At 42.4% G+C, this 13629-nt stretch overlaps 1 protein-coding gene across 3 annotated transcripts in view; it reads left to right on the forward strand.

Moving 5' to 3' along the window:
• Window positions 1–13629, forward strand: part of LOC117529029 (poly [ADP-ribose] polymerase tankyrase-1) — a 211339-nt gene that overhangs the window by 82358 nt on the left and 115352 nt on the right. For 2 of the 3 annotated variants that reach the window (XM_034191719.1, XM_034191720.1), the window contains exons 1-2: window positions 13094–13247; window positions 13508–13544. The exons of the other annotated variant lie outside the window; for it this stretch is intronic. In XM_034191719.1, coding sequence (XP_034047610.1) covers window positions 13190–13247; window positions 13508–13544 — 95 coding nt within the window. In that variant the 5' untranslated portion in view covers window positions 13094–13189. Of the gene's footprint in view, window positions 1–13093; window positions 13248–13507; window positions 13545–13629 lie in introns of those variants that run through there. 3 annotated transcript variants of the gene reach the window in all.

Genomic DNA, 13629 nt, shown 5'->3' on the forward strand with positions numbered 1-13629 from the left:
CTTCTGTGTCCACTCTGTATATTTCATCTATACATGAGTCCAAAGATGAACTGGTCTGGTAACATTCAGCAAAGGAGTGCCTTTACTGAAAAATAAAAGTTTCCCATCAATCAATCAATCAATTTTTTTTATATAGCGCCAAATCACAACAAACAGTTGCCCCAAGGCGCTTTATATTGTAAGGCAAGGCCATACAATAATTATGTAAAACCCCAACGGTCAAAATGACCCCCTGTGAGCAAGCACTTGGCTACAGTGGGAAGGAAAAACTCCCTTTTAACAGGAAGAAACCTCCAGCAGAACCAGGCTCAGGGAGGGGCAGTCCTCTGCTGGGACTGGTTGGGGCTGAGGGGAGAGAACCAGGAAAAAGACATGCTGTGGAGGGGAGCAGAGATCGATCACTATGATTAAATGCAGAGTGGTGCATACAGAGCAAAAAGAGAAAGAAACAGTGCATCATGGGAACCCCCCCAGCAGTCTACGTCTATAGCAGCATAATAAGGGATGGTTCAGGGTCACCTGATCCAGCCCTAACTATAAGCTTTAGCAAAAAGGAAAGTTTTAAGCCTAATCTTAAAAGTAGAGAGGGTGTCTGTCTCCTGATCTGAATTGGGAGCTGGTTCCACAGGAGAGGAGCCTGAAAGCTGAAGGCTCTGCCTCCCATTCTACTCTTACAAACCCTAGAAACTACAAGTAAGCCTGCAGTCTGAGAGCGAAGCGCTCTATTGGGGTGATATGGTACTACGACGGTCCCTAAGATAAGATGGGACCTGCTTATTCAAAACCTTATAAGTAAGAAGAAGAATTTAAATTCTATTCTAGAATTAACAGGAAGCCAATGAAGAGAGGCCAATATGGGTGAGATATGCTCTCTCCTTCTAGTCCCCGTCAGTACTCTAGCTGCAGCATTTGAATTAACTGAAGGCTTTTTAGGGAACTTTTAGGACAACCTGATAATAATGAATTACAGTAGTCAAGCCTAGAGGAAATAAATGCATGAATTAGTTTTTCAGCATCACTCTGAGACAAGACCTTTCTGATTTTAGAGATATTGCGTAAATGCAAAAAAGCAGTCCTACATATTTGTTTAATATGCGCTTTGAATGACATATCCTGATCAAAATGACTCCAAGATTTCTCACAGTATTACTAGAGGTCAGGGTAATGCCATCCAGAGTAAGGATCTGGTTAGACACCATGTTTCTAAGATTTGTGGGGCCAAGTACAATAACTTCAGTTTTATCTGAGTTTAAAAGCAGGAAATTAGAGGTCATCCATGTCTTTATGTCTGTAAGACAATCCTGCAGTTTAGCTAATTGGTTGTGTCCTCTGGCTCATGGATAGATAAAGCTGGGTATCATCTGCGTAACAATGAAATTTAAGCAATACCGTCTAATAATACTACCTAAGGGAAGCATGTATAAAGTGAATAAAATTGGTCCTAGCACAGAACCTTGTGGAACTCCATAATTAACTTAGTCTGTGAAGAAGATTCCCCATTTACATGAACAAATTGTAATCTATTAGACAATATGATTCAAACCACCGCAGCGCAGTGCCTTTAATGCCTATGGCATGCTCTAATCTCTGTAATAAAATTTTATGGACACAGTATCAAAAGCAGCACTGAGGTCTAACAGAACAAGCACAGAGATGAGTCCACTGTCCGAGGCCATAAGAAGATCATTTGTAACCTTCACTAATGCTGTTTCTGTACTATGATGAATTCTAAAACCTGACTGAAACTCTTCAAATAGACCATTCCTCTGCAGATGATCAGTTAGCTGTTTTACAACTACCCTTTCAAGAATTTTTGAGAGAAAAGGAAGGTTGAAGATTGGCCTATAATTAGCTAAGATAGCTGGGTCAAGTGATGGCTTTTTAAGTAATGGTTTAATTACTGCCACCTTAAAAGCCTGTGGTACATAGCCAACTAACAAAGATAGATTGATCATATTTAAGATCGAAGCATTAAATAATGGTAGGGCTTCCTTGAGCAGCCTGGTAGGAATGGGGTCTAATAAACATGTTGATGGTTTGGATGAAGTAACTAATGAAAATAACTCAGACAGAACAATCGGAGAGAAAGAGTCTAACCAAATACCGGCATCACTGAAAGCAGCCAAAGATAACGATACGTCTTTGGGATGGTTATGAGTAATTTTTTCTCTAATAGTTAAAATTTTGTTAGCAAAGAAAGTCATGAAGTCATTACTAGTTAAAGTTAATGGAATACTCAGCTCAATAGAGCTCTGACTCTTTGTCAGCCTGGCTACAGTGCTGAAAAGAAACCTGGGGTTGTTCTTATTTTCTTCAATTAGTGATGAGTAGAAAGATGTCCTACTTTTACGGAGGGCTTTTTTATAGAGCAACAGACTCTTTTTGCAGGCTAAGTGAAGATCTTCTAAATTAGTGAGACGCCATTTCCTCTCCAACTTACGGGTTATCTGCTTTAAGCTACAAGTTTGTGAGTTATACCACGGAGTCAGGCACTTCTGATTTAAAGCTCTCTTTTTCAGAGGAGCTACAGCATCCAAAGTTGTCTTCAATGAGGATGTAAAACTATTGACGAGATACTTTATCTCACTTACAGAGTTTAGGTAGCTACTCTGCACTGTGTTGGTATATGGCATTAGAGAACATAAAGAAGGAATCATATCCTTAAACCTAGTTACAGCGCTTTCTGAAAGACTTCTAGTGTAATGAAACTTATTCCCCACTGGGTAGTCCATCAGAGTAAATGTAAATGTTATTAAGAAATGATCAGACAGAAGGGAGTTTTCAGGGAATACTGTTAAGTCTTCTATTTCCATACCATAAGTCAGAACAAGATCTAAGATATGATTAAAGTGGTGGGTGGACTCATTTACTTTTTGAGCAAAGCCAATAGAGTCTAATAATAGATTAAATGCAGTGTTGCGGCTGTCATTCTCAGCATCTGTGTGGATGTTAAAATCGCCCACTATAATTATCTTATCTGAGCTAAGCACTAAGTCAGACAAAAGGTCTGAAAATTCACAGAGAAACTCACAGTAACGACCAGGTGGACGATAGATAATAACAAATAAAACTGGTTTTGGGACTTCCAATTTGGATGGACAAGACTAAGAGTCAAGCTTTCAAATGAGTTAAAGCTCTGTCTGGGTTTTTGATTAATTAATAAGCTGGAATGGAAGATTGCTGCTAATCCTCCGCCCCGGCCCGTGCTACGAGCATTCTGGCAGTTAGTGTGACTCGGGGGTGTTGACTCATTTAAACTAACATATTCATCCTGCTGTAACCAGGTTTCTGTAAGGCAGAATAAATCAATATGTTGATCAATTATATCATTTACCAACAGGGACTTAGAAGAGAGAGACCTAATGTTTAATAGACCACATTTAACTGTTTTAGTCTGTGGTGCAGTTGAAGGTGCTATATATTTTTTCTTTTTGAATTTTTATGCTTAAATAGATTTTGCTGGTTATTGGTGGTCTGGGAGCAGACACCGTCTCTACGGGGATGGGGTAATGAGGGGATGGCAGGGGGAGAGAAGCTGCAGAGAGGTGTGTAAGACTACAGCTCTGCTTCCTGGTCCCAACCCTGGATAGTCACGGTTTGGAGGATTTAAGAAAATTGGCCAGATTTCTAGAAATGAGAGCTGCTCCATCCAAAGTGGGATGGATGCCGTCTCTCCTAACAAGACCAGGTTTTCCCCAGAAGCTTTGCCAATTATCTATGAAGCCCACCTCATTTTTTGGACACCACTCAGACAGCCAGCAATTCAAGGAGAACAAGCGGCTAAACATGTCACTCCCGGTCCGATTGGGGAGGGGCCCAGAGAAAACTACAGAGTCCGACATTGTTTTTGCAAAGTTACACACCGATTCAATGTTAATTTAGTGACCTCCGATTGGCGTAACCGGGTGTCATTACTGCCGACGTGAATTACAATCTTACCAAATTTACGCTTAGCCTTAGCCAGCAGTTTCAAATTTCCTTCAATGTCGCTGCTCTGGCCCCCGGAAGACAATTGACTATGGTCATAAATGGAGGACAAATATGAAGTGTCCTTTGTCTGTCTGGGGAAAGATGTCATTTTAAGTCAGAGTGATATCTGACACCCGCCATTTGGTTGAATTAAGGTTTTTACAGGTATTGCTCAAGTCCTTCTTACCTTTGTTTGTCTTGAAAATTATTATTTATATAGATTATTAATTGGTCCAGTCAGTTGGAGAGTTGCAGCTGAGTTTAGAATCCCTGTACACCAAACAATTACAGCAGTGATGACTCCCACCCTCTGGCTAACGAATTCCAGCTCCTACCTTCTGGCTGTATGTTCAAAGTCCCAAGGTGTAGGACAAAACACTACAGGAATATCTTTATTCCAGCAACAGTTGTGCACTTGAATAAATCTTAGCAGGGTTTGCACATATTTATTTATTTATTTATTTCCATTTTGCACATCGATTGTATGCTGGCGGTATGTTAGTGGTTTCTGGATGTTTTTAGTCCTTTAGCAAGCTTGTGAGTGCCCGCTTGTGTCTATATCATGCTTTGTTTTGCATAAGGTGCGTTTACATATAACCAAGACGCGTTACGAATGTCATTTTTCTGTCATTCGTGACACATTCCTTACATTCTTAATGTGACTTAACGCATCTGAATAGGTTTCTTAGTGCGTGTTGGTGCGTGATATTCTTGATATTCGTGGAGCATGTTTTTGCCTGTCAAAAAATCTTCCACGAATGTCACACACCACCCTCATTTCGTCTCACGTCGTGGAGGTCGCAACTGAGCGTATTGATCCGTCTTGATGAGTAGTGATCCTTAGTAGAACGTGACAACGTTCGTAGTAGTTCCTGTGATGGTTCTTGGAGCCAAATTGTCATGCGTTATTATAAAGTGACACGGAAACTGTCAATTGAATGGATTTAAATGAATTTACATTGTGGCTTTTTTACTATAAAGGTATGTTATTGATATTTTACCACAATTTTCAAAAGATTCTTCAAGCTTTAGCTGTGGTTTTTGAAATGCTGTAACAGTCTTTTCAGTCTTCTTGAATTTCATGTAGTTTAATTGTTCTGAGTTAAGGCATCATTTGGTTTACAGTTAAAAGAAAATCATTCCCGGTCCTACTTCCATGTTATATTCTGTTATTTCAACATGATCATTGACGGTTCAAATGAAAGTTGAATACAGGGTCATTTAAATATGCACTAATTTTGAGATTTTTTGTTCCAGGAGATGCTGAAAATGTATAATTAGATAAAAAATTGATTTGGTTTCTGGGATCCCACGGGGCCTGAGACCCCGGCTCCTGGGGCCTATGCCTCCATGACCCCCTTCAAATTTTCCTCAGATTTCACAATTTTCATTTCAAAGCCCCGATACTGCAGCAATGAAACTGAATGCGGTGCAGCAGGGTTTAATTGTGCGCACGTCAGAGAAGAAGGCTGTCACGCTCTGTTAAGGATCACCACTAATCAAGATGGTTCAATACGCTCAGTTGCGACCTGCATGACATGAGGCGAAATGAGGGTGGTGCGTGACATTCGTGGAAGATTTATTGACAGCTAAAAACATGCTCCACAAAAATCACGAATATCACACACAACACGCGTTATTAAGAAATCTATTCAGATGCGTTAAATCACCTTACGAATGTCAGGAATCTGCCAACAATGACATAAATATGACATTCATAAAGCGTCTTGCCTATGTGTAAATGCACATAAGTGATTTTCTTGTCTGATTGTCATTCAGTGTTCAGACACTGCCACGGCTTCAGTCATGACAAAACACCAGCAGAAATCATCATGAATTCTTATGTTAATACACATTGTCACAAATGCATTCTGACACTATTAGTGACGTGGCTCCGTGTGTAAAGATGTCAGCAGGTCCTCGCCGTGATACAGCAATATGTTGTGCATCATCTGGGAAAGCTGTGTTTTGTTAAATGTGCGCCTGTACATATAACATTAATATCTACCATGTATACAGGAGCATCCAGAGCCTCGAGTTCATAAAACGTCTTGGTAAAATATTATTATTCCAGAGAGAAGCTCTTTGTAGCGCTGCAATTCAATTAATCACACAGTGCAAGTGGATGACTGTGTGAAGTTGGCCTGCAAAGAACCAAAACATATTCTTTTATCATTTCTGTTCACTGCCTTTTTTTTTCCCTTTTGATTGCTTTTGGTGCCCCCAGATCCACTTGAAGCCTGGGCAGCCGTGACCTTGCTCAAGTTCTAAATGCATCACATGGCTACTGACTCACACCTAGTTGTATAATAGTGGGCAAACCGCTTACACACACACACACACACACACACACTATTCAAAGACTCATCACTATCATGCAGAAACAGGCTACAGACCATCGAGTCGACTGGTGGTCCAGTCAGCTTCATCTATACATGCACAGTACACCCACATGCTAAACATGCACATGCGTGCTCACACACTTACACTGTGCTGGGTCTTTACTGAGCGGTCAAGTGATATACAATGAGGCAAATAAGTATTTGCTCCACTGTCGATTTTGCAAGTTTTCCCACCTACAAAGAATGGAGAGGTCTGTAATTTTTATCATAGGTACACTTCAGCTGTGAAAGAAAGAATCTAAAAAATAATTCAGAAAATCACATTGTATGATTTGTAAATATTTAATTTGCATTTTATTGCATGAAATAAGTATTCAATACAAGAGAAAACAGACTTTAATATTTGGTACAGAAACCTTTGTTTGCAGTTACAGAGGTCAGACGTTTCCTGTAGTTTTTGACCAAGTTTGCACACTGCAGAAGGGATTTTGTTCCACTCATCCATACAGATCTTCTCCAGATCTTTCAGGTTTTGGTGTTTCAGCTCCCTCCAAAGATTTTCTATTCACATCAGGTCTAGAGATGGGCTCGGCCATTCCAGGACTATGAAATACTTCTTATGGAGACACTCCTTAGTTGCCCTGGCTGTGTGTGGCTGAGGGAAGGATCCTCTGGTCTCAAGCCCAACGCTTAACCACTAGACCTTCATCTCCCCCAAGGGAAGGAGGCTGTTTGCCAAAATCCCATGATACATGACCCCATCCATCCTCCCTTCAATATGGTGCAGTCATCCTTTCCCGTTTGCAGAAAAGCACCCTTCACGGTCATCTACCAAACACGGCGAGTGGAGATGATAAAAAACTCTATTTTGGTCTCATCTGACCACATGACCTTCTCCAGTGCCTCCACAAAATCATCCAGATGGTCACTGGTGAACTTCAAACGGGCCTGGACATGTGCTGGCTTGAGCAGGGGGACCTTGCTGCCCTGCAGGATTTTAAACCATGATGGCGTAGTGTGTTACTAATGTAATCTTTGTGACTGTGGTCCCAGGTCTCTTCAGGTCATTGACCAGGTCCTCCCGTGTAGTTCTGGGCTTTCTCAGAATCATCCTTACCCCATGATATGAGATCTTGCATGGAGCCCCAGACCGAGGAAGATTGTCAGTCATCTTGTGTTTCTTCCATTTTCTAATAATTGTGCCAACAGTTGTTGTCTTCTCACCAAGCTGCTTGCCTGTTGTCCTGTAGTCCATCCCAGCCTTGTGCAGGTCTACAATTTTGTCCCTGGTATCCTTAGACAGCTCCTTGGTCTTGGTCATGGTGGACAGGTTGGAGTGTGATTGACTGAGTGTGTGGACAGGTGTCTTTTATACAGGTAATGAGTTCAAACAGGTGCAGTTAATACAGGTAAAGAGTGCAGAATAAGAGGGCTTCTTAAACTAACAGGTGTGTGAGAGTGACAATTCTTGCTGGTTTGTAGGTGATCAAATACTTATTTCATGCAATAAAATGCAATTATTAAAAAAAAATCACAATGATTTTCTGAATTTTTTTTTTTTTTTTATTGTCTCTCACAGTTGAAGTGTAACTACGATAAAAATTACAGACCTCTCCAATCTTTGTAGGTGGGGAAAAATCGACAGTGGATCAAATACATATTTACCTCACTGTATACGAGGTCTATTAGAAAAGTATCCGACCTTATTATTTTTTTCAAAAATCATATGGATTTGAATCACGTGTGATTACATCAGACATGCTTGAACCCTCGTGGGCATGCGAGAGTTTTTTCACGCCTGTCGGTTACGTCATTCGCCTGTGGGCAGTCTTTGAGTGAGGAGTCGTCCACCCGCTCGTCGATTTTTTTCATTGTTTAGGAATGGCTCAGAGACTGTTGCTTTGTTTGATAAAATTTTTTTCAAAACTGTAAGGCAACTGAGTGGACACCATTCAATAAATTCAGCTGGTTTTCTGTAAAAATTTTAACGGCTGATGAGAGATTTTGGTCTGGTAGTGTCGCTTTAAGGACGGTCCACGGCGCCTGACGGCGATCTGCGCTTCGAGGCGGCAGCGTCTCGCCGTTTCAAGTTGAAAACTTCCACATTTCAGGCTCTGTTGACGCAGTAAGTCGTCAGAGAACAGAGAACTTTCAGAAGAAGTCGGCATGAGGAGTTCATTCGGACATTCCATTGTTAACGGTCATTTTGTAATGAAAGAACGTGCGGGCAGAGTCGCATGTCGGGCTGGACCGACCGCGGGGGGTCGCGGCAGGAAAAACACCTCCGTTGGAAATCTTAACTGGCAAGTTGGAACATGCCCAAGCTGTTAAACAATTTCTCAGTTACTCACTTGTTGAAAGCCATTAAAAGCCACCTGAATTCTACAAATGGTTTTCAACACGGAGGTGTTTTTCCTGTCGCGGCGCACACAGATTTGCCGAGTCGTCACGGAAACGACTCGGCGAATTTGCGCGTACGTCTTTCATTAAAAAAATGTCCTTAAACAGTGGAATGTCCGCATAAATTCCTCATGCCGGCCTCTTCTGAATCTTCTCTGTTCTCTCACGATGTCCTGGGTGAATTAAGCCTTAAATTAGGATGTTTTCAGCTCGAAACAGGCCGACGACAGCGCCTGGAAGCGCTGCAGGACGTCCCGCTCCGTGGGAAGTCCTTACACCGACAGAAACACCCCATAATCTCTCATCAGCCGTTAAACTTTTCACAGAAAACCAGCTTAATTTCTCGAATAGTGTCCACTCGGATATTCCTCACAGGTCCAGAAAAAATTTTGATATAGCAACGCGCGCCGTCTCGAGCAGCGTGTGAAACAAAGGAATTCAGCCGAAAGGGCGGGACCACATCTCACTCAAGGCCTGCCCACAGGGAAAATGACGTCACCAACACGCGTGAAAAAACTCACGCATGCGCATGAGGGTTCAAGCATGATTGGTGTAATCGCATGTCATTCAAATCCATATAGTTAAAAAAAAAAAATAAAAGGGTCGGTTATTATCTAAGAGACCTCGTATATAGGGTGTCTCAAAAAATGTACCCAGCACAGAAAAAACAATCATTATTATCAGACATTTTTGCATGACCATGTGGCAGGAGCATGTAATTTTTCTCCCCAATGCACAACTTTTAGTTCAGTCTATCCTTTTTAATGTTTAACCCTTTATCTTTTACACCACATGATCAATGTAACCTCCTTGTCTGAAGTTTCCTCAGAAACAAATCATCCGTCTACAGTTTTCCAGAAACCACCTCACAAATTCAAGTCTCCCTGCCATTTGCTAGAGAGTTAGTTCACTCTGAGACTGAATTTTGTATGGAAAGAGATGCAAGTCAGCCCTTAGAATGCTTTGCACAGAAGTCGACGATTTTTGTTCTCTGAATTAGGGTCAACTGCGACTTTTTCCTGGACTTTAATGTCTTGCTTAACAAACTTTAGGGTTCCTGAAATGAGGAAAACACCATTATTTCCCAATAAAACCATTTCCTGGTATTCATATTTAAGAGTGCTTTTGGGTACATTTTTGAGGCACCCTGTAGACTGACTTACGTTGACTTGCAACCAGTGCATGACCCTGGAATGTGCATATGAACGCACATACAGGCGTTTGCTCACAGCGCCACGCCATGCTTTTGAGCATACAGTAATTGAAATTCAAACAGTGATCGCAGGCATCTGTTGCATTCTGCTAACGGAGATATACACACACACACACACACACACACACACGTAAAATATCATTCAGGACGCAGCGAGCTGGTCTTGAGCTGTAACCTGTCCTTGTCTCTTCTGTTTGAAATGAGCAGGATTCTCAGCAGTATTGAAACGTGGACACACCTACATGGTCCAACGCATGTGCCTATACATACTTAAGTACAGTTGGGTTCATAAATATCTGGACAGACTGAATCATTATTTTCTTTGTTGGTGTTGCCGTCTGTGACAAAATATTTAAGTTGCCAGCTTTGCTAATTAAAAGCTTTTTGCCATTAAGTGTGAACTTGCAACTACAATTTGAGGATGTTTTAGAATTGCATACATTTTTATGTACGAGGACCCCCACCCCCAAAAAACACCTGAGAGCTGCACCGTGGTACTGAAAATGTCATTTTTTCTACGGTCATGTTGGTGAGATTCTTATGTAGTAAAAAAAACATGCCTAGCACAAGAATAGCATCAAAACAGAGTGCATTATTGAGGTGGGCACACAGTCATTGGTGTCACAGGCAATGCGTTGTGAGATAAGTCTGGCAACCTGGGGTGCAAGCCCAGAGTCCATCCATCACCTCATTCATTTTAGCAAAAGCTGTCTTCATGGAAGACTGCATTCCAAAAGCAGACTGCAGTGGCTTAGAGAGGTCACCCTCAGCAAGGTGGTCCACAGGTCGCTACATCAGCTTCAGCCAGGGCATCTTGTGGTCAGTCCAGTGCCCTGTGGTGTGTAGCTATCATGAGGAGGTCTCCTCAGTGCCTTGGACAGAGATAAAAAGAGCAGAATCAGTTGGCTGGAAATAACTGCACCTAAGGTATGAATTCACCAACACTGAATCAACATGAAAGCAGAGAGTATACTTAGGTGAATCCAAGCAGCTACAACTGAGCTTCACTAACAGATCTAGAAATTAAATGAAGTGATGGTGAGACCTGTTCCGTTGCTAATAATATGAATTACAGAGATAAGGAGCATGGCAGGGGTGGTGGCCAAGTGATTAGTGCACTTAGTTTCAGTGCGGAAGGTTCCTGGTTGAAACCTCACCCGTGACACATTTCTCCATATAATGTGGAGTTACGTCCGGAAGGGCATCTTGGATCTGCTGTGGCGACCCCGAGTGCAAAAAGGGAACAGCCAAAGTGGGAGCTCCTATCTCCCACTCAAGAAACAAGAAAAACAGAAGGAATACTAAGGTGATCGCCAGCCACTTGCCCTAGTCCAGTCTAGACGAGACAAATGCATGGATGGTCATCCTGTCTCTGCATCAGCCATAGACAGGATGGGATGGACCTTTGCTATGTTACGAAGGTGGAAGAAAGCAGTCCTCGTGTTATCTCTGATGTGTAGGTCAAAGGACAGCATGGGATCAAAAATCAAGGTTCCTCACTTTGTCAGTGTGATGTATGACACATGAGCCTTGGTTAAGCATCAGCTGGTCAAACTGATGTTGATGTCTCGTTGGACCAAGAACCATAATTTCGGTCTTCTCCAAGTTTAAAAGTAAGACATTACTTGACATCCAACTTTGTACAGAAGCAAGGGAATCTTCTAAAGTTGTCATTAATGAGGCTTGTGAGCACAAGCAGTTCTGGTCTTGGAGAGTTGATGGTTCAGCGTTGGGTGTGAGACCAGAGGATCCTTGATTCAAACCCCTGCCAGACTGGGAATCACTAAGGGCCCATGGGCAAGGTCCTTAATCCCCAGCTGTTCACAGTGTGCAGTTTAGCACCCTGATATCAGTGTGTGTGTGTGTGTGTGTGTGTGTGTGTGTGTGTGTGTGTGTGTGTGTGTGTGTGTGTGTGTGTGTGTGTGTGTGGGAGAGAGAGAGAGAGAGAGTGAATGAATGTGAGGCATCATTGTAAAGCTCAATTAGCTTCTGATTCAGATGAAAAAGCACTGTATAAACATAATCCATTTACCATTTGGTGTCTTCCAGATATAGGCTTTGGAAATGTAAGATACACACAATTTCAACCACACATGCGCTTAATTTCCTGCATCTACTAACCACCCAACAGGTGGCAGGGAAGTCTGATTGGATATTACATAAGAAAAACAAAGCTGCTTTTTGTATTGGTCTGGTGCATCCATGTTTACTGGTTTATCCTCGTATCTCCTTTTATTTTGGAGACATAAAAAAATGAGCATTTACTGTTTGAGTTATTGTGGTAAACTGGAGGGAACCCACTCATTCTTTTATCTGATCTCTCCATAACCTTTTCCATCATCTGTGAATAATGTAAGGAGAGCTACCTGTACGTACAAACAAACAAAAACACTGTTGAGGTCATATGATTTAAAAAAACAAAAAAATCTCTCACATATGAGTGGTACAAATAGTCTAATTCAGTTTTCTGATCTCTGTTTGTACATTTTCTCTGTCTTTGTCTTCATATTGTTCTACTCTGCTCTCGCTCGCTGCCCTTCGCAGCCTCGCTAACACCCAATTATACCGTGTCAAATCCATGCATGTCAGTTTCCAGATCCCTAATCATCATCTTCCCTCTTTCATCTGCAAATCCTTTGTTCCTTCCTCTCTCTTTTTTCACTTGTGTAACTTTTCGTCTTTGCTCCTCATCCTAACCCACCCCTCCATCGGCGGCGTGTACAGTCTTCTCATCATCCTCCTCCTCATCTTTCCATTTCTCTCTCTTTTTTTTAATCTTTTTTATAATGTTTTTTTTACTTCTCATGTGTTTTGTGTTATAGACGGTGAAGCGTCATTTCGGGAAGGTGTGTGTTGTAACTGTATAGATGTGTGTTTGGGGGGGGGGGGGGCATCTGATCGAGTGAAGGAGAAGACTGATAGGGGGAGGGGTTTGTTTATTTCCGTTTTGTTGGGTGTTTTTTTTTTTTTTTTTTTTTTTTTTTTTCTCTCTCTACCCTTTGGATGGTAACTGCGCGTTTAGCCCTCGGGGGCGGTGGGGGGAGAGGAAGCAGGGACACGAAAGAAAGAGAGACAGTCTGAGAGGAGTGAGCGAGAGCGGACAAAGATGACGGCGAGAGAGAGAGAAAGACGGTTAGCAACATGAGCGGCGCGCGAGAGGACGAGAGGCGAACGCTGCAAAGGACAGAAGGATGGACGCAGGCGTCGACAGACAGACTGATAGAGGCAAGGAGCGCTTGTCAGTCCGCAGCTCATCGCCTAAACAATGAATGCGCTGTGGTCGCTGCCGGCAACGCATCGCCACGGCAACCGGAGCCAGAGGGGTACGCACTGAGGGAGGATGAGAGAGTGGTGGGGGGGGGGGGGGGTGTAGATGGTGCCTTCCCCTATAGATAGAGCCTTCCTCTGTGTGTGTGTGTGTGTGTGTGTTTGGTTCCTTGTGCATACTTGTGTGTGTGTGTGTGTGTGTGTGTGTGTGTGTGTGTGTGTGTGTGTGGGTGTGTGTGTGTGTGTGTGTGTGTGTGTGTGTGTGTGTGTAACAGTGGTTAGTTGTCTGACACTATGATCTTCTGTAACCATCTAGGTGAATACAAGAAGGATGAGCTGCTGGAGGCGGCGAGGTGAGTACCAGACGGTGCGCTCTTTGTTGTCTCTCTCTGGCTTTACCGACTTTGACATGTGACATTCTTCCACATGTCTTTGCCG

The sequence above is a fragment of the Thalassophryne amazonica genome, chromosome 17, assembly GCF_902500255.1.
Source record: "Thalassophryne amazonica chromosome 17, fThaAma1.1, whole genome shotgun sequence".
Taxonomy (NCBI): domain Eukaryota; kingdom Metazoa; phylum Chordata; class Actinopteri; order Batrachoidiformes; family Batrachoididae; genus Thalassophryne; species Thalassophryne amazonica.